The 22,508-nt window shown below is 37.0% G+C and overlaps 2 protein-coding genes across 2 annotated transcripts in view; one reads left to right on the plus strand and one right to left on the minus strand.

The window, feature by feature from the left end:
* Nucleotides 1–20,190, minus strand: part of LOC136847293 (collagen alpha-5(IV) chain-like) — a 76,041-nt gene extending 55,851 nt beyond the window's left edge. The window contains exons 1-8 of the mRNA XM_067118838.1: nt 19,911–20,190; nt 12,208–12,331; nt 9,122–9,346; nt 7,499–7,665; nt 5,620–5,747; nt 4,064–4,316; nt 2,404–2,680; nt 995–1,171 (exon numbers count right to left, since the gene is read on the minus strand). Of these exons, the coding sequence (XP_066974939.1) occupies nt 995–1,171; nt 2,404–2,680; nt 4,064–4,316; nt 5,620–5,747; nt 7,499–7,665; nt 9,122–9,346; nt 12,208–12,331; nt 19,911–19,994 (1,435 nt within the window). The 5' untranslated portion in view covers nt 19,995–20,190. The remainder of the gene's footprint in view (nt 1–994; nt 1,172–2,403; nt 2,681–4,063; nt 4,317–5,619; nt 5,748–7,498; nt 7,666–9,121; nt 9,347–12,207; nt 12,332–19,910) is intronic.
* Nucleotides 20,191–20,468: 278 nt separating this feature from the next.
* Nucleotides 20,469–22,508, plus strand: part of Col4a1 (Collagen type IV alpha 1) — a 250,469-nt gene continuing 248,429 nt past the window's right edge. Inside the window, exons 1-2 of the mRNA XM_067118819.1 lie at nt 20,469–20,717; nt 20,969–21,014. Of these exons, the coding sequence (XP_066974920.1) occupies nt 20,656–20,717; nt 20,969–21,014 (108 nt within the window). The 5' untranslated portion in view covers nt 20,469–20,655. The remainder of the gene's footprint in view (nt 20,718–20,968; nt 21,015–22,508) is intronic.

Below are 22,508 nucleotides of genomic sequence, written 5' to 3' on the forward strand. Positions count from 1 at the left end.
AAAAGAAATGCTGAACAAATTTTCATTCACAGACCAAATTTCAATGATTCTCATTCATTGGCTTACCCATAACTACCATACATGGTAAAAAAGTAATTTTTCATAACATTGTCCAATAAATAAACAGTGATTTTAAGACAGGCAGTTGAGTGAACTGACACTACGTGTGGTACACCAGCTTCTACACTGTGATTTGTTAGGTCTCTGGTTGCAGTCTGGCAGCTGGCCAAATTAAAAGCAGACATGAACAAAAGTCGTAGGTACAATCCTGAATCTAAAGCAGGCAAAGACTAGACTTGGTGTGAACCTCTGATGATGAATCCATAAAAACTCAAATGAAATTAGTAATGTAAGCATTAACTCGTATAGGCTACTGCTAATTCACTGAAACAATAAATATTTATCAAAGCATTGGCAGTAAATAGCACTGAAATTCTTGTGCCATATTGTCATCAAGTACCAACATCTTAATTTCAGAAAGCAATTAGAGAAATTAAGGCGTGAGTTATGCAAGTGCCACTTGAATGATTAATATTGTACTGTATCTACGTTTAATTAACACCAATAAGTTTATTAATAACACATGTTTATCTACTGGGATGACTTATTGAACAAAGCCTTTTAGTCATTAACATAAAATTATGATAGATACTGATGACTTATTGTATAAAACCAGCTAAAATTCATAGTACATTTGGAAACACATGGCCAATTTCACTAATACTTTATATGTAAATAATCAATAATGTTTGTCTAAATGTAAGGCTTAGATGTTAAACAGTGAGCCGAGTAATACCTTGCTAGCAGCACATAAAAATACACCAAGAGCAGTACCTCTAAGCAAAGCACAATTAAAAATACTTAACACACACCAGTGTGTTAAATGCTACATTAGTATTTTATGCACTGGAAAAGGTGGAACTAAGCTATCATCTCAAACTATAGTTGGTAGCCTACAGAGTAGTTCTACAACAACTGAAAAGAAATAAGATACCTTTAGGACCAGAAAATCCTCTGGCTCCAGGAATACCATTGCTGCCTGGCCTTCCATTACGTCCATCTAATCCTTTGCTTCCAAACACAGAATCACCAGGGATGCCCTTAACACCTGGGAATCCTCCTGGACCCCTTGGGCCACGCCTTCCTGGCTTCCCTATTAGTCCATCAAAACCTTGAAGAAAAAAAAGTTAAGTATATCTTAGTTTAACCAGACCACTGAGCTGATTAACAGCTTTCCTAGGGCTGGCCCGAAGGATTAGATTTATTTTACGTGGCTAGGAACCAACTGGTTACCTAGCAACGGGATCTACAGCTTATTGTGGAATCTGAACCACATTATGACGAGAAATGAATTTCTACCACCAGAAATAAATCCTCTAATTCTTCATTGGCTGGTTGGAGAGTTGAACGCTGGGCCAACAGCGTGCTAACCGAGAGCTCTACCCACCCCTCCAATGAAGAACTAAAACCTTGAAGAAAGACAAATCATTATAACTAAAGGTGGCATGATGTTAAAAAATAATAAAAATAAAAAGTAAAAAAAACTGGCAATACTGTATGCAAAAGTTTTAGTATACTGTACGGTGTTTTAGTATACTGTACGGTGGATTTTTGTGTATACATCTACAGACCAAATATATTGCAATAACAGAACAATGTACAGTACCAATGGTATCAGAAAACCAGAATTCATTGAGAATAAAATGTGATATGTCACAATAAATGACTACTTTGATGAAAGCTAATACTACTGAAAATGATTCTTGGTAGTACATTGTTCTTTACATTAACTCTGCTTAGTTTTCATCATGCATTTCTAAACACAGTATAAAACAAGTAAACAAAATTTAAGGTAAATTCTCATACAGTACACTTATGAAATATTTGTGAAAATATGACTCATTTGGCAGAAATCAAACTTGAATTATGAGTTTTGAAATAAGCTCCAATATGTTGAAAAATCAGGCCATTGTAAAAAATTAACATTTATATTAACTAAAACATTAAAGATCCTTCTTAAACAATTAAATAGGAAACAAACGAAAAAGAAAAATGGAAGTTTGAAACTCTACAGTGTTTTGTAAACTCACATCCAGCTGCATATCTGGTGAGTAATTCCTTCATAGATAATTTAGGAAATAAAAATGGGGAGGGGCCTCATGCATGATAAGAAACTCTCCCAGCTTGAGGAAAAGCTTGGATGAGGAATGTTAAAAAAATTTCTGTACAAATGAAACAATTTGAGAACAGTTGAGATGTTTGGCAGTCTCTCTGACAAACCCCAAGTATGAGATTTACCCCATTTTAGATCTGTAGGGAAATTATTCACTGAATTAACTTGCATATAAAATGCTTCAACCTCAAAGTTGGCTTGACTTCCCCAAAATTTAGGATTATTCTTACCAGCATCACCATCTTCACCAGGCTGTGAGCGTCCACGATCACCATTTTGGCCATCAGATCCAGCTGGTCCTGGAGAACCTGGAGGACCACGTAGCCCTAAGCCTCCAGGTCGACCATTTAAACCATCAGGACCTGGAAAACCTGGCAATCCAGGAGGACCTTGTGGTCCAGGAGGTCCTATATACTGGACAGTGTCGGCAAGATCACTCATTCCTTCAGGACCTGGCTCTCCTACTAGACCAGTTTGACCATCAAAACCAGGTACACCTTCATAACCCTTTAAAAAATAAAAGATTTTTAAAATATGAACCTGCTTCTGTTTTATTTGAAAGATTGTTTTAAATAAACTCCTAATCTGAAAAGCTATTACCAAAGTTTCAAGAAAATAAAAAAAAAATTAGGAAACACTTCATCTTTCATAGACACTGTATGCACAAAAAACTGCAATATTTCCTTTGCTGACATGACAATAAAATTAATTCTTGTGTTACAAACTAGCTTTTAGTAGTAGATAGCTAAGTGAGTGAAATGGTCCCCCTTGTAAACTAATCTCAATTTCTGGTTCTCATATTCTGAGTGAACTGTTTAACAAGGTGGAGTCTGCAAACATTTGCATTGTGGAAGAAGGGCAGTCCTTGTAAAACAATAATTTAATATCATTGAAATATAACAGTCTTCAAGAAAAGCTTTTCTGTTTCCAAAGGATTGTTTTCAAAAGATATGAATAAGTGTTTAGGAGAGGCAACTGAGTTCCTGATCTTTTTTGCATAGGTTAACCTCATTAAGACGTCAGTGTTTGAGCCCAGTAAATTACTTTACTTTAACCATATGAAGCAGGGCACTGTATCTTTATGAAACAAGAGCATTATTTTTCACTACTGATTAGCTTAATGGGAACCTCAAAAAAAAAAAAAAAGGTAAAACACTGTGTGTAAAGTGTAAATCTAACTGCCCCCTCAAAACACATCATGTCTATGAGATATAAAATGAAGTAAAATTATAAACTTGACAGACATGAACGTGAAATATCGCAAGATTTACAAAGCTTGATTATCCGAATGACTCATATACAGTATGTGGAAAGATGAGACTCAATATCAGAACAACAGAAGTAATAAGGTCTGAGTATACACAAAGGGATGAAAGAATGCTAGACAGAGAGAGGATTAACATGGCTGGATCTTTTGAACACAGGAACAAAATCCAATAACATGTTCTCTTGAGCTGCAATTTAGTGAAAGACTAAAAAACACACAGGAAAGAGAAGGCATTTCAATATCATTTTGATATCAAATAAAATGAAACTGCATACAACAGTAAGAACATCTATTAATCTTGTATGATCTCTAGCTATCAAGACATGAATCATGGTTTGCCAAATTAATATAGAGAATGTGTACAGCACATACAAAGACATCGCATTACACTTATACATGAGGTCTGGATATGGTTCATTATTATCCACAATAAGGTTTGAAAAGAATCTATTGTGGATAAAAGGGGACTACTGTACTTAGTTTTATATTGAGTAATTCAAAGAAACAGAGCCCAGTATGCTTCCAGGAACTTCTTTGCAGTGAGTCATGATGATGAATATATTTTCAGTTTCCTCAGTCAGTGAGTCATATGAGAGACTGCATGCTGGTGTTTAAGCCCTTACCTTAGGACCTTTAGGGCCAGGATATCCAGCAAATCCAGGTGCTCCCTTGAAGCCTTTTTCACCAGGGGGTCCTCGTTGACCCTGACGTCCTGGCTTTCCCTTTTGACCGTCTTTACCTATTTCTCCTTTCATACCTTTTTCTCCAAGCTTGCCAATGTAACCTGGTCCTCCAGTGCTTCCAGGTATGCCAGCTGGACCAGGAAAACCTGAGTCCCCTTTACTTCCCATCAGGTCAATTTCAGATGGAGGTTTCCTGTTATTGAAAAATTGCATGTTACAACCAGTGGCATTGCTATGGGGGGGCCTGGCCCCCACCCCAGTCAGATGCTTGGCCCCCCACTGCCCCTTCCCCGTTGAAATTCCATCTGTAGCTAAACTTTAACCCTTACAGTATTTGATACATTTGCATACAGAGAGGTGAAAATCAATTGAAAACTGAGCTCTACATTTCAAATACAGGTTTACTAATTGCTAATACTAATATTTACCTTCATTCACATGGATATATCTCTTTGAGAATTGTATATTTTACTAATTACAGAATTGGTACATTAGTTTTGTGTAATTTTCTTTTGGTCCCCCCCCAAAAAAAAAGATATCTTGGCCCCGCCTAGGCACCCCCACTAATGGAATGCCAGCTACACCACTGGTTACAACAAAGTTTTGTCTTATGTTAGAGAATGCACACAAATAACCTGTCCAATTTCATTTGCAGTTGCTTTATCATTTTTCAACAACTTCATCTTATAAAGAATTCAGAGTTCGGACACAACTGACTTATCCTGCAACATGTTAAGTTCATGTTCTTATATTTTTTTCTGCTAATTTTCCTCTGTGATGCATAAAGTGTATGGTAATGAATACCATGTTCAACGCTCACACAACAACATAATGTACTTGATATCCTTCCAGTATAACTGGAAAGTTACTCAAATATTTCCATCATTTATCAAGGGATAGGTACACTAGTGTTCTTTAGAATACTGTACTCCAACACACATCTATCACATTGCATCTTTAGCATTTATTTAATTTATTACAATCGATAAAGACATAATACATCCAATCTTTTAGAGCATTTCTGCTCTGCACCAATAGTCACAAATAAATGACATAGCAAATGATAGTAAACCATTACCTTTGCTCAAAAGTTGAGTGAAAATTTAATTTTTCATTTTCAGCAGTAAAACAAGTAGCTAACTGTTCACTGTAGACCTTATGCCTCTCGGAATAAGAATTAATTCATTATGTATTTTGTGCAGCCTGAGAGAGTTTCATCTTTTTAATCCTTCACTCGGATGAGGATATTGTCCCACTAATCCAATTGATAACGATTTAAAGCAAATGTCCATAATACAGTACAAGTACTCTAAATAACTGAAATCTAAAGCCACTTACTTTGGATACAACAGCATGGAATTAAAATAAAATTTAATTCAAACTGATGTTTTCTTGACAGAAAGTGTTTTATTCCTCCTTAGATCAGGGTTATTTAATACTTCAACAACATTGGTTATAAAAGCAAAAAACACAGCTATTGCCCACCACATACTTACTTGAACTTTATGCCAGAAGGTTCTCCTTTCTGCCCTTTCTCTCCTCTGACAGTAACAGGTGGGAGTGGTGGAGGAGTGTCACCCCTTTCTCCTGGGGGGCCTTGGTATCCTTTGTCACCTCGTAAGCCCTAGGGGAGGAAAATGAATTTTATCAGCTGATGTTGTTAGAAATGGTAAGACAATTACTAATGAGCTAGAATGAAGCTGAAAATGACTTTAGATACCAACAGCAACAACATGAACAACGATCAATGCCGAGTTAACATTGACAATGCCATAATGTAGGCTACACTATTAAGTGTAATATTGTTACTATTACTGTGTTACTACAGTTTCCCTATAATCACTTTGAAATGTAATTATATATCTAACATCCACAGGAAAAAATGAAATGGAGTGATGTGAAAAGGCTGGGAAAGGACCAATGCATGTAAAAGTTGCAGGATAATATGGGTCGTGAACAGTGTGGAAATGCTGGTGTTTCTAGATGATACAGCACTAGTTGGGGATACTAAAAGAAGCTGCAGCAACAAGAAAAAGTTTTGAAAGTGTAAATGTAAGAAACAGTATTATTAATAGGGTTGCTGGGCAACTGGAAGATGAAGCAATGACTTAATCGGATGGTGGAATAACGGAAGCAATGGAGTCCTAAAGGTATTTGGGAGAAATATTTTGAATGGTAGTAGGATGAGAGGATAATGCAAAAACAAAAGGAAAATGGGTGAAGCAAAGAAGGTCGCAGGGTATGGGCAAAGACTGGGAGGAAACTTGGTGTGTTTGTGGAAACTAAGGTTGGAATGCATGATGGGAATGTTGGGCCAACTCTCCTCTACTGAAGAGAAGATTGGATGTTGAGTTTGAATGAAAGAAATGGATGGAAGCTGTAAAGGTAAAATGTTTATGAAGTATAAGTAGCATAAGAAGAACTGAAAAGGTAAGAAATGTAAGACATGGAGTATAGGACTGCATTTTTTAATATGGTTCTGTCATGCTGAAAGAGCAGGTTGGTGAGAAGGATATCCAGTTCAGAAATATTAGGAGGAAGGAGGTGAGAAAGACTTATAAAAAAGCTAACTGATGGCATGAAAGAGATACTGGGAAGGAAAGGCCCTAATATCCAGCAAGTATTAGTGTGTGTGTGTGTGTGTGCCTGTGTTGGTGGGGGGCGGTTGATAGAACACTAATGAGGCTTTTGTGTATGTGTATGAAAGGGTTAATATGTGGAAGTTTTAATTAATATTTTTTCTTGATTTTTTTACCGGTGGTTCACCCAAGATTCATTAACGAAAGTATGAATGTGGACGTAACAGTTATGAAGCCATTCCCTGTTAGTGGAAACATAATGTTGAAATATAAATTCCTGTAATAAAGATGATAAAAGGGGTTCTTTCCAGTGTACCTTTTCATTTGTTCCATGCTGATTCTTCCCAATTAGGCTTATCTGTCCAACTTCTTTTGACTTAACCCTTTCCATTTTCTCCTCACTTGAGAACAACAAAGACTTCTGGTGGGTTCCTTAATCCTTTAACACTCTAAACATGTGATTTCGTTATCTTATTAGTCTAATATAATAGTAATAATGAAACAAGGCGACCGTGTAGCGAGGCTGTAATAACGCGAATTAAAAGCCACAGTAGTGTTAAAAATATTTATGTGAAGCCACAGTAGTGTTAAAAATATTTATGTACAGAGTTAAAAACAATGAGAGACTTTCAGATACTGCTCGTAACCCTCTTCAGTCCTACTAAGCGGTAAAACAATGGAAGTTGTTAACACTGGACATAAATATTTTTAACACTACTGTGGCTTTTAATTCTCAATAATAATAATAATAATAATAATAATAATAATAATAATAATGAAGAAGAAGAAGACCAACCTTAAGACCTGGTATTCCTTGATCACCTCTAGTCCCCTGGGGTCCAGAGGTACCCCCATATCCAGGCCTCCCGGGATAACCCGGCTCTCCTTGGTCACCCTTGACACCTCGGGAATTTGTACCTCCTTCGCCCGTGTCTCCTACAGGTCCTCGGGCACCGTCGGGGCCTATGGAAAATTCAGAAAAGAGCCGTTTCAGAGGCATATCCAGCCTACTACTACTACCTGGAATGTGAAAGTTAACCAATACGTCTACCGAACTGCATCCCTATTTATAAAACCATCAAATCGGGGTTATACTAATTTCTATAAATACCATTCGCACCTTAATTAAGTCAATATGAAGTGTTAAATGTCTTTAGGAAAACATGCAGTCTCACAAAATGAAAACGTACAAAATTCTAGATGATCAGAATTGCTTGCTTTTCCTGTTTATGATAGGAATACGCTCTTTACAAACTGGCTTTCTTATGGGTCTACTGGCACCTCCTGAACGATGTTTGTTTGTAAAATGGGAAGTAATTAAGACAGTATTTTTTTTACTGATTGTCTTAATTATATAAAATCTTCTTTTAATCGTCTCCTATCAGTATAGGATATAAAACAATAGCTTTCAAATTCTGAATACCATTACTAATCTGTCCTAGTTAAAATGGTTACCACCGCTTTATCATTCAAACCGTAGGAAACTATAAAATAAAATAAAGCTTTAGCCAGAAGGATCTTCTCAATGTCTCCCTGAAATGTTAACAAGTGATATGTGGCTATTAAAGGGATACTTAGAACTTAGTTCAGTCTACATATCACTTTACAACTATTACGGACTCCCTATAAAGCACCGTTCTTTCTTTTTCACCAAGAGGGAAATTTGGTGACAATATCTGAGACAACGAATTCTGCTGGACCAATTATGGGTCACCTAATCGTCAAATTTTTCAGCTTCAAAGCTCAGTTTTTCATTGATTTTCATTATATTTTCAGCTCTCAAAATTGGTTATAAGAAGTCGCGAAAGGACAGATTTGTCCGCGAATCATAAGCTACAGATGAAAGAAAAGTATCTAATTTCATTCCAGTGGATGGAAAGCTCACTTGAATGATGTAAGTAGCATAGTGCACATGGCTCGATACGATGGATAGTAATCCCAAACACCAGCAATTTTATCTTATCACGAATGACCTATGAATGAGTTAGTCAACATTATTATTATTATTAGAATATAGAATACAGAATTCAGGCCAAAGGCCAAGCGCTGGGACCTATGAGGCCATTCAGCGCTGAAACGGAAATTGACAGTAAAAAGGTCTGAAAGGTGTAACAGGAGGAATACCTCGCAGTTACGCTATAAATCAATTGTTATGAAAGAGTGGAAAGTAAGATGGAAGAAAGGGAATATGAACGGAATTACAGTAAAAGGGATGAAAGGGGTTGCAGCTAGGGGCCGAAGGGACGCTGCAAAGACCCTCAAGTAATGCCTACATTGCACCACGTGAGGTGCACTGACGGCACTACTCCCTACGGGGATGTTATTATTATCACTCAGAAGATGAGCCCTATTCACATGGAACAAGCCCACCACAGGGGCCACTGACTTGAAATTTAAGCTTCCAGAGAATATTACATACCTGGAGGACCTCTGAGACCTGGCTGTCCAGGAAGACCAGGCAAACCAGAACGGCCGTCCGTGCCGTTGCAACCAGGCGGCCCGGGTTCGCCTGCAGGACCTTCCAACCCTGGAAGACCCGGGATACCAGCCGTGCCCTGAAACCCTGGCATGCCCATATCACCTCGATAGCCCTTCTCTCCCATCGCTCCGGGCTCCCCAAAGTCACCAATTCTGCCGACGGGGCCTGTGGTATGGAGAAAAAGAGATTAGAATTAATCACGTACGGCAATTCTTACCTTTTGCGTTGTACTTTGAGCAATAAAAGTAGTCAAGTAAATTAGCTTTAAGAAGCTCATCAAAAGTACAAATATATTCATTAAATGTTGACGAGCATGTGGTATCACTACTTTTAGGCAGTACAGTGCTTCATTAAAATTTTATGAAAATTTCTCAAAGAAGGAAAGTGGCCAACAAGCATGCATACCCATATATATATATACAGTTTATATATACATATACATATGTGTATATATATATATGTATATATATATATATATATACATATATATACTATTTGGGCATATTTCCTCTCTTATGCAATTCCCATTGAGGGTCAGTGGCATTATATGCAAACTTTATCTTTTCATTGAGACTTTGAATCAGTCTATGCTTCTTTTTCTGTTCAGGCAAGCAGTTCAGGAAGAATGAAAAAATATTAAATATTCACGTTTCTTTCCATTTCCTTATTATAGTCGACGGGTCTATACACGCCTTCAGGACTCAATTGCAAATGGAAGACGTCGCCGACGGGCGAGGAAACGATCTGTCGACTATAGATAAGTAAAAAAGACACGTGGATAATTTCTCCTCATTTCTGAGGAGCTTGCCTGAAGAGAAAAAGCAGAGATATAGACCGATTTAAAGTCTAAATAAAAAGATATTCTTTACAAGTAATGCCATTGACTTTACTAGGAATATATATATATGTATATATTTACATACAGATAGTATATATATACGTATATATATATGTGTATATATATATACACACGTATATACACATACATACATAAATATGTCTTTTCTACCACATGAAGGAGGCATCTGAAAACATTAAACTCTCAGTAGAATTTCGATGAAGTAAGACACATGACAGAGGAACTGATAAGGGATGAACACTGGAATTCAACAAGGAAGGTATACATGGCATATGGGGAACTCGAGAAAGCTAAAGAGGGCATCAATAGAGGAGCAATGTATCGACCTTCTTTCTTAAGATAATTTTTCGCAGGTTGCTTGGACTTTTTTTTTCTCCTACTGATAGGTACTTTTGAGTGTAAAGGGTTTCAACCTGCCTGTTACACGTTTCATTTTCTTAATGACCTTAGATTTTTCTTTTATGCTTGAGCTTAAAGAAACATAGATTTTTCTTTTATGCTTTGAGCTTAAAGAAACATAGATTTTTCTTTTATGCTTGAGCTTAAAGAAACAGATTTTTCTTTTATGCTTGAGCTGAAAGAAACAGATTTTTCTTTTATGTTTGAGCTTAAAGAAACATAAATTTTTCTTTTATGCTTGAGCTTAAAGAAACATAGATTTTTTTATGCATGAGCTTAAAGAAACATAGATATTTTTTATGCTTGAGCTTAAAGAAACAGATTTTTCTTTTATGCTTGAGCTTAAAGAAACAGATTTTTCTTTTATGCTTGAGCTGAAAGAAACAGATTTTTCTTTTATGCTTGAGCTTAAAGAAACATAAATTTTTCTTTTATGCTTGAGCTTAAAGAAACATAGATTTTTTTATGCTTGAGCCTAAAGAAACATAGATATTTTTTATGCTTGAGCTTAAAGAAACAGATTTTTCTTTTATGCTTGAGCTTAAAGAATCATAGACTTTTCTTTTATGCCTGAGCTTAAAGACCAAGAACTTTAATGTGGAGGGTGCTGACAGTGAATGGAATATACAATAAGTTTTGAAAAAATGTTTTTGTAATGGATGGGAGAGTGACTGGTTTGGCGTAAAACTTGGACTGCCAAAAGGGCATGATGCTTCTTGAAGCTGTTTGATATATTTACAGATAGAGTGACGCAAGAAGCTAATCTAGGGACATTAGATCCAAGTACAAGGTTATGGAATAAATAACAAGTTGCACGCAGTGCGGAATGGCTCAAGTTTCTATATGATAAACTACTGGCGGGGATAGTAAAGAGAAATTACAGAAACTAGCTGGCGAGAGTTTAATGATTTTTGCAAGATGAGACAGTTAAGAGTAAACATGAACAAGAGTAAGGTTGCAAGGGTAAAGAGAAACCTGGATGATAGAGCTCTGAATATTGATGCAGTGGAAGAATGTTAGAAACTGATCAGCACACATATTTGGGGGTAAACATAATTGATGATGGCATGAGGAGGGAAGGGGTTGGTTAAAGAATACGTAAAGCAAGGGTTTGTGCAAAGGATTGGGAAAAGACTTGGAGTGTTTATGAATGCCAGAGTGGGAATGTAGGGTGGGACTGTTGAACCAACTTCTTTTTATGGAAGTGAGGAATACTAAATACATATTAAAGAAAAAAGATTGAAGCTGCTGAGATGAGCTGGTCTGGTCATGTGAGAAGAATGGGAGACGATAGATGTATATTTCAAAAGTGCTAGGAAGTGCTGAATAAATGGGTATGAATGGGGTATAGGAAAGGGCACCAGCAGCCTCTTAAGAAAATCATTTTTTTCAACTCAAGTATAAGTTTAGAATAGAATAGAATATAGAATTTAGGCCAACGACCAAGCACTGGGACCTATGAGGTCATTCAGCGGTGAAAGGGAAATTGAGAGTAAAGTTATAAAGGTGGAACAGGAGGAAAACATCGCAGTTGCACTATGATTCAATTGTTAGGATACGGTGGAAAGTAAGGAGGAAGAAAGAGAATATGAAAGGAGGAATAGTAAAAGGAATGAAAGGGGTTGCAGCTAGGAACGCTGCAAAGAACCTTAAGTAATGCCTATAGTGCACCGCATAAGAGGTACACTTACAGCACTATCCCCCTACGGGAGAAATATAAATTTAAACTCATCTGCTGTCAACATCTCCGTAAGAAGCTGTCCCTTACCTGCAGGTCCTTCAACTCCGGGGTCTCCTGGTATGCCGGCTGAACCCTGAAGACCAGGGATACCAGGGGCTCCCAAGAGCCCCTTTTGGCCCTCGCATATGCATGTATAGCAGTTCAGACAAGCCTGAAATTTCAAAAGTTCATTGAAGTGAAAAGGAAGCAGACTATTCCAAAAATATACACCATAAAAACTGTTACTTTCTTTCAAAATACCAAAGGTCCGTGGCCTGCAAGACGTCTGAAACTTACTTGAGAGGGAAGCGTGGAAACTATGTTCTGTGACCCAGACTTTTGTTAGTTACCGAATTGTTTGTATATAAGAAACCGCCACTGGACGATAAAAGTGGATTCATAGTACACTGTCACTGATGCCCCTAAGGGAAAATCTAAATCCCAATTAACATGTTATTGTACTCTTCCATGTAATTTAATTCTAAATGTTTTCGTGTCTGCGGATGAATACTACACGAGTGAAGACCGCAAATACGTTTATATACAGTCACACGTCTATCTGTCTATCTATCTATCTCTCTCACTCTCTCTCCATATATATATGTATAACTATATATGGATGGATGGATAGATTACGAAATTTAGGGACAAGCCCAGGCACTGGTATATATATACATATACAGTATACATAACCATTAACCATATATATATATATATATATATATATATATATATATATATATATATATATATATAATATATATATATAATATATATATATATATATATATAATATATACATAATATATATATATAGTGACTCTGGCAAAGAGATTTCCTATCATCAGGTAGCAGAAGTTGTCCATTTACTAATTAATCAAGGAACACCCTTATCATTTAAAAGTGGTATAAAGGTTCGAACGTTTCTGAACTATCTCAGTTCCCTCTTCACCGAGTAATTAATACAAAAGGAAGAAAAGAGCACATCTATATCATCTCTGTAGATAACAAATTTTGGACAGCCAATCTGTGTGCATGTAACTAAGAGCGTCTTAGATGAGAGTTCAACCCTGCTTGAGGAATAGAAATTATTCTCTCGTTTATTCATGAATTACATTAACAGTTATATATCATATAAAACCGTAATTGACAATGTAATGCATACGCAATCTCCTGCTTCCCCCTAAATTATATACTCGTTGCATCAGGCTTTTGTTTTCCATTCTTTTTAAGTCATCAAACCATTTCAAAACAGTGATTTTTCCCTTCATCTATGCCCATTTATTTCTTCTACATATTTCCATGTTTGTCACCCTTTTAATTCTTCTTATGTCCCACTATGAAAACAGATTTTCTAAACTGCTTTAATCTCTTTTGTTCACTCATATTCAACTATTTCACTTCCATAAAGGATAATTGGTTAAAATATCCCTTCATACATTCCAGCCTTGGCTTCCACATGATTCAAAGTCTCCTCTAAGCTCTTCGGACACCTCGTCCACCTCGCTTCAGCTGTTCTGTGAATCGCCTCTTTTTTTCCATCCTGCTGTAATATCATCCGTTATAGTTACTCCTATACACCTTCACAAATCATATGTTTTCACTCTTCCACCATCCACATTAACATTCCGTGTTCCCTCTTCCTGATTTCCATTGACCCTCATAACTGGACCCTTGCTGACATTTAATCTCGACTATCTTCCCTTGCAACACACACACACACACATAATCTTTTTCACTATATTAAAGTTTCTTCACTATTTCTACTTTGCATTGCATCGTCTTTAAACAGTTATTCTAGCCCATCTTTGACTCACTGTTTTACCTGCCAACTTTGCAACTTCATCTAATGTCTACTGTCTGATTTCTAACATCATCCAATTTCACAGACATTAAATAGTTCTGGAGACATCACCCACTCCTGCCTCGACCGAGTTTGGCACCAAACTAGCCACCTAACACACGCCCTCACATTCATAAAAGATATTTTTAATTAGTCTCGACATCTCATCTCCTATACCTTTCACTGTCAGCACACTCCTTACAGCCTCCATTTGCTCCAGTATAAGCTTTCTCTTGATTTATTTAAGCCATATACAGCTTTTGTCGCTTATCCTCACTTTCAACATGAATATTTCATTAGAAACATGTAAACCACTCACTCTTCGCCGTGTCTAAATCCATGATGTTCTTCACCTATCGTCCCTTCTGTTTTATTTCAAGATCGAAGCCTCGCAGTACATTTCCCACGGTGTACCAAGTAGTCCTATGTCCCTCCAGTTCCTATAGCAACGACTGTTACTTTTTCCCTTACAAGGTAAATTCTAGTGCCCGTTATCAAATCCCAGTTCCAACAATATACTAAAGCATCTTACTTGTAATCGTAATGGAATATACAGTAGATTTTAGGCCATCAGCCAAGCGCATGAACCTATGAGGTCCTTCAGCGCTGAAACGGGAGGTCCTTCAGCGCTGAAACGGGAAACAGAGTGAAAAAGTTTGAAAGGTGTAACGGGAGGAAAACCTTGCAGTTGCTCTATGAATCAATTGTTAGCAGAGGGTGGATAGCAAGATAGAAGAAAGAATGAATGGATAGAGTAAAAGGAATGAAAAGGGTTGCAGCTAGGGGCTAAAGGGACGCTGCAAAGAACTTGAAAAAGACCCTTGGGTCATATCCTGGTTCCATCTCTTCCGCCCGCACAAATTTCCATTGAAATCTGTCGATGTCGTTGTGATAGGCTAACACACACACAGGTATTTTATTTCATAGGCCTTCTTTTAAGCGTGCATTCATTCCATTTCTGTCAAAACTACTTTTTTTTATTGTAACCTTTATTTATTCATTCTGTCTAATTATCGTTCCAATTCCAACAATGAAAAAATTTTATGCATAGCTAGCCTTTTATACCAAGTAATGCCTACAGTGCACCGTGTAAGGTGCACTGACGGTGCTGCCCCCCCAACGGGGGCAATTCTATTGATGGCTGGTGCCTTTCCTTTCTTCAGTTTCTCAACTGATCTGCTTACATCCCAAACAGTCTTATATACATTCTCAAATTTGCAGTAACCCCTCGACTCTAGCATGCCTCTCTTTCCGCCACATTCTGGAAATTCTCTAGACTCGCTCTTCTTACCATTTGCATCTTTCATTCCTAGATTTATTTAGTCATTAACCTTTCTCTCTGCAAAGGAGACCAAGTTAATTCTCTTCCTAGAGTATTTTCTTAAATCTGGCACCTCAGTAACATCTTACACCTAGTTTTCCACTTACTTTGTCTTTGAATAACTTATTTGTTCTCTAGTATATTTTGACAATGTCTACTCGTAAATATAACACGTAACACCTTATTTGCCATTTCTAAGAATGCAACTTCATCATCACCTCGCCATTTACTGCATTTACTCCTATACCTGCAAACTCATCAGGGAAATTCTATGGCACCGTCATTAAGTTTTGAATAACCCATGTTCCATTATTTAAGAGTAGCCCATTTTTATCCTTCTCTTTCACGTTATTTTCACTTCATACTTATCTTAATTAAGTAGATGTCAAGCCACAAAGTCACAGCTTCCCCTTTATTAAGAACTGATATCTCTTCTTCTCTATCACTTAAGTCACAAAACGAAAAGTTACAGAATTTTTGCAATACGAAAATTTGTACTGTAAGCTATTCAGCAGTCAGTACCATTCTGCAACCACGCCATTTCATGTACTCACCACTAATACCTCTCGTCAAACATTTCTTTGTAATTTTCCTCCTCCCCAGCGTAAGTAAGACTTATCTTTCCTCGCAAAAAACATATTTTCAACAGTCAAGGCCTTTCCTGAACAAAGGCCATACAGTAAGTTACTTTACACACACACACACACACACACACACACACACACACACACACACACACACACACACACACACACACACACATATATATATATATATATATATATATATATATATATATATATATAGTCTCGAACTCATGATCCAGATTTAAAGATTTAGGGCACACAGAACGTAACCACCCATCCATCCAGCTAACTTTTAGAATTCGGAGCTGAGCTGCTGTACACCAAACCACTACTAGCTCTAGGGCACGTCCTCTAAAGTATTCATACGTATATATCGCTTGTGAAGACAATTTAATATCACCACGCTTTCTGATTCATTAATGTTGGGGTCTGGAAGATTCTGCAGCTATAAATGGCCTACTGTTTATCAGAATATTACTCTAATGCTTTCGGTGCTTCTTCCTTGACCTTCCTCTGCAACTAGAGCGAATCGACGAATTCATGTAACTATGACCGACTCCTGACTTCGTTTGATAATCGTTTTCATGTAAACCTTTACGTGGACTCGCTTTCACTGCTCTATTGACACTATTCCTGACAATGTTCTTTTAAGCTGTAGGCCCGGTTCCTTCCTCCTCTCTTGTTAACACCAACGAAGCTATCGGTTCCCACGTCTATTTTACTAAATATAAGTGGAATGCGCGGTTCACTGACTGTTTTTTTCATTTGTTTCCAAGCTTTGCAATTACATTCATATTTTTATTTTCCCCGATATGTTTTCATCGCCAAACTTACAAGCAAAAGAGGTGAGACTATGGCCTTTGATAAAATGACTTGACTTTATAATTTTGCCTTATTTTGTCGATTATAATTTCCTTTGTGCTTTCGTCGAGCAAAAGCTCTTTTCTCATTGATACTTATGCCATATTTGGTTAACTTTCTAAGCAGAAAACTCCAATTAATACCAGGCTTACCTTTTGGCACTTCATTTACTATGCTGTGGGTCTATTGTTAGACCGAATTTTTTACTCTTTGTAGATAAACATTCTAGGTTGTTAAACGTATTCTCCCTGTTGCAAAGTTTCAAGAGGAATTGTGGAAAAGTCCCTGTACCAGTAACAATAAATCACCAAAGGTTGCAGAGTAAATAAAGAAAATGTTACATAATGAACAAAGATTGGGAAAACTACATATATTTAAAAATATTCTACAACGAGAAATCATATATGGGAAGTAAATTTGACTGGAATCGTTGCATTGTTGAAACCTGGTAAAATGAAATCTTTGGCAATAAAATATCTATGAGATTCAGCTAATATTTTTATGGTTAAGAATCTAAAATAGGCAGGAAGTTAGTCGATAAAAGACTGTATTAATGAAATGCACACTTACACAAGCACCAATAGAGAGAGAGAGAGAGAGAGAGAGAGAGAGAGAGAGAGAGAGAGAGAGAGAGAGAGAGAGAGAGAGAGAGTGAGTTTGTTTTCTGTCGGTAAGCTAGCCTAGCCTAGTCATCTATTCAGAATTTATTATATTTTCATTGCTCCGAGATTTCGACTGCAATTTTTACTTAAGAATAAAAATCCGGCCCGAGAGCACAGTTGGCAAAAGCTTTGCAATGACGTTTGTGGTAGTTGTGACATCTTGTGCGCCACTTACCATCGAGTCAGGCAGTGGCTACGAACGTTATTTCTCATACACTATGTGGTACTATGCCCTCTTACGTCTTCTAGTTCGAGTTCTTTTCGTCTTAATCATTTAGCTACCAGTTAATTTCTTATCAATTATGGCTTCTTTCTTCTCTTCGTTTTGTTGTTTTTCCTTTTCATGTAAAGTCTTGCTAATTAAAGGAAGCATGTTAGTCCATCCAGGTACTTTGCGAGAATAACATTCAGAAGAGAGCAATCATCTTAAAAGGTGCAGACTTGAGCATCGGCCTAGCAAGTGTACTTGGTGATCTAAAGATTGTAACAGAGCAAATTCACTTATTCTTCAGAAATTACCAGCATCCCCGGTCACTTTCATGGTAACGAAATCGTGCCGCTATAAAGACTCTAAAACCAAAAAATTGCTGGAATCAACATGGTCCTTTATCTCAAGACATAAACTTTGCAGTCATTTTCTCTAGTTTAGCTCAAGGGTATACTTGAGCAAATCTTTTCTGTACTACTCGCTTAAGTGTCGAGATGGTTGTCTTCGAAAGCCTATGAATTTGTATCTTATGTGACTTTTTTGGGATGCCAACGTTAAGCTGAATAGAAGCAACCTGAGGTAATGTCCGATTCTGAGACTTACTCAATATCAGTCTTATTTTTGTTCATAAGGAAATGTTTAAAAACTGACCCTCACTAAGGTGAGAATCCAATATACCAAATAAATCAAACTAAAGACAACTCTGACGATGCCCAAAAGGAATGCACATGTGATAAAAGCTCAAATGAATTACTGTGAAAAAAAAGACACACACGCACACACACAATCACTGGCAGTTAGCACAGCTGTGCACACAAAGATTAACAAGGATTTAGCACAAACCTCATGCATCAATGCATCTAAACAATAAAACGTCATTGGTGCTTGTACTGCACGTTTCTCCTGTTATCATTTACTTGGTAAAAGGACGAATTAAGTAGGCCACACAAAAAGCCGTTATGATGTCATATACAAATGAACTGTTTGGACGGTACTGTGGAAAATCTTTCATAATCATCAGATGATAATATTTGATACAAAGTCAAGAGGTATGTCGAGTAACGTGGAAAAATGCAATATGCCAAATGAAATTTTATACCTAATAATGGTGTACTTTATATTCTTTACTAGCCTGATATGTCATGATTCTTCATAACTGGTTTAGTCATCCAGAAGCTACAATAACGCCCTAATGTTTAAAAGACTAGCCTCTAAAAGTTATCTAAGTTAACCTCAAGTTCAGAGAGAAGAAGAAGCTACATTATGCTCGAAACCAAAACAGTGCCGCGTTTAGTGTAAAAAGTTTAGAACACAAATGTACGCAAGAACAGTGAATACTCCGCAATAACATAACTATTGTAACGCCAGCTTTAACTAATATACTAAAATAAATTCTGATAAAAATATCTGAAGTACCTGTGATGCTGCCAAATATTTGCGGGTGACTTCTGAAATGACAAGCTTAAAGCAACTTGAATCAGCCAGTGGTAAACACAGTGCTAGTACTAACAGCCCTCTTATGCATTCTCCTACCGGGAAGCTCTATAACTTCCAACCAGCTATTACTAATATTGTGAAGACAAGAAAAATAACTAAACACCGGAGATGACGCTTAAATTTATCCGTCAGAGGGTGGTCATTACAAGCCTCAAAGCAAGACGCAAGACAACTGACTGACGGGCTTTCATTACGAGGGGCGTAGCATGCACAAGATAATGTCAACTAAAGAACATCCTGCCAGGTTGCACTCTGCATTTTGCATCCGAGTGGAAGTAAAACGCTACATTTCAATATCTCGTATGAATAAATGTTCTGCTAACTTGGTAATTATATATATATATATATATATATATATATATATATATATATATATATATATATTAGACATATAGTAGGCTATATATGTGTAAAACAAAAAATTGTACAAATCAAGTTATAAAGTTAAGCATTTATATAGTTACAGCTAATGGCTTTTATTTCTTATAATATATATACTTAGCCTTGGGTCTCAAATTTACATATGTTGAGAGCAACCCCTACAGTGTGTGTATATATATATATATATGTATATATATATTTATATATATATATATATATGTATATATATATATATATATATATATATATATATATATATATATATATATATATATATATATATATATATATATAACGCTTAGCGTACTGCAACAGTAAGCGTAACCCGTCTCGGTTGCATTCTGCAAGATATTAAACTAATATCTCTAAAGACTTTTTGTACAAATCTTACCTTATTCGCTAATGACGCATGGCACCAAAATAACGTTAAAAGGACCGATAAAATTCGTTTGGAAGACGTCCTTTGGTCTTCCATGTTGACGGGAGGTCACAGCACAAAAGTCACCATAAAGAAGGAGTCATAATTATCCTCTGATTTAAGATTATATATATTTCTAAGAGTAGGCTTTTGTATAGCCTTAGCCACACTTAAAAATCTACGAGGGCAACACTCCCAGGGTCGGAGACAGAAAGGGCAACAACTCTCCTCGTCCCTACTTTACCGCAACTGGAGCCGTGTGTCGCTAAGGAGGCAAACCGCCTTTCTTCGCCTTGGGTACCACCTACTTTTTTGCCTGATTTCCCCAATATTCAGAATCTGCTTTCCGTTATTAACGGTTTGATTATGTTGACATGTTCGGAAGGAGTTCTCGCCTCTCTCTGCAAAAGATGATGCCTTGACACTGCTTTACAGAGGTTATTAAATGTATTTGGAAATGGCACATGGCATCATAGGGCGACCGAGGGCAGGGCGTCGCTCGTGGTGCTGGTGGGCACTGATCAGCCACCCAGAGTGTCTTGAGCCTTGGTCAGGAACGTTGTTGAGTACGTCTCCACCATACGGCCTCGACTGGTGAGCGAGACTTCCAGAAGTGTTCAGTTATCAGTGTGACATAAGCCGTTCTCGGGTAAATATATGTTTGGCATCAGCGACACTTCACAGTCGTTCTTGCCGTAGCATGATTGCGTTTTGAGCGATGGATGCTCTGACGGGAGACATGAAGTCCCCTGCCCCAGGTTTTCGACGGGGCTTGAGGATGTAAGTATTTTGTTCATCTATGTATGTCATAGAGAGCTCATTGATAGGTATCTAGTGTGTGGGTATGCATTTATAGACTGTAAAACAATCAGTTTCTGTGATTGTCTGAGTCAAAGTTTTCATTTTTATGTCAATAAAATCATATCCCGAAAGACTTATTTTGAGTGACTTGAATCATCTATTTCTCAATTGTGTGGGATTAGCCTACAGATAATTGATAGACCTAGATTTACATTCATGTTTCTTCCCAGGGGTGTCCTGTTCCTCCTTCTGCTTGGAATTCCAACTTCGAAATCGGTGAGTAAGTTATTGTTTATCTTTGGTAAGATGAGTATAGGCACAAAAATGCGAGTTTCTTCTGTATGCCATTCTCGCACGGCCCTCTGTGATGGCTAGCCTAGCATCGCGGAGTCTTCTGGCCTACAGGTTGAATCTTTCATTTGCACATATGAATTCTCCGCTATGACATAACTTTTGGAAGTGATACCCAATACAGCAATTTTGAGGTCTTCATTGCGACTCAGCTGTAACTGTCAGACGAGGCACATCTGCGGGCCATTTTTTTTTGTACACACTACATCAAATGTACTACAATAACCGTTTAGCGTGCTCATACGAACGGTGATTTTTCATTTACGATTTTTTCTATGTTCGTTTTGTAAAACACACAGTCCGTCATGTTTACACTTCCAGAAGCATCGATTGTGAAGGACCCGAAGAATCTAGAAAGTCTATCTTATTGTGTGTCGCCATCTATCGGAAACTTACGACTTCACTCGAAGGTTGTTGATACAATACGCTGATATTTGAATATGTCATTTCACGGACACACACCCACATATATACATATATATATATATATATATATATATATATATATATATATATATATATATATATATATATATATATATATATATATATATATGTGTGTGTGTGTGTGTGTGTGTGTGTGTGTGTGTGTGTGGTGTGCATGAATGTATTGAGCTCTCATGCCCACGTATTTCTGCCGTATACTTGTAGTTGCATGCAGTTGTAATATGTTTGTCCCATAGTACCTTAATTGTATCCCGATGATTAGCCCTCGGCTCCTGGCTTGGCTTTATAGCTGTTTTCATTCAAATTCGACACCGTTACCCAAGGTGACAGATCTTTATAAGCATTAGATGAGCCAACATGAAAGAGTTTTGAATTTTGCAGTGGCTGTATTGACAAATTACAGATATATCCCTTTCTTCGAATGACCTTTGGTTATTGTGACCACAGGTCATTGTGACCAAAGATACCTAAAGATACGATCATAGTCTTTAAAGATGCGGCCAGAATCCCTTAGGGCGATGACCTGACATTTACATTGTAGGGGTCTTCTTTTGAGTGCCTCTTCTTAATTTCACTAATTTAACTCAAGTTTTCCTTTTCATTTTGCAATTTTCCGTTGTGTACAAGGTTACAGTCAACGCAATAGCCGTTCTTGGAAAGTCATGGAAAAATAAACCTGCGTCAATTAAACCCTACAGTTAAGTAGTTTTGTTATGTCTGTTGAACATTAATGTACAACGTTCATACACACACACACACACACACACACACACACACACACACACATATATATATATGTATATATATATATATATATATATATATATATATATATATATATACACACACACACATGCATAATTACTCATAGTGTTGGGTTTCAATAGGACGGAATACTTTAGATTCCAGATTCTTTAATTTACAAGGGTAAATATACAAAGTACTGGCTTTGAGAACAGTGAAATTATGTGA

This window comes from Macrobrachium rosenbergii, chromosome 2, assembly GCF_040412425.1.
Source record: "Macrobrachium rosenbergii isolate ZJJX-2024 chromosome 2, ASM4041242v1, whole genome shotgun sequence".
Taxonomy (NCBI): domain Eukaryota; kingdom Metazoa; phylum Arthropoda; class Malacostraca; order Decapoda; family Palaemonidae; genus Macrobrachium; species Macrobrachium rosenbergii.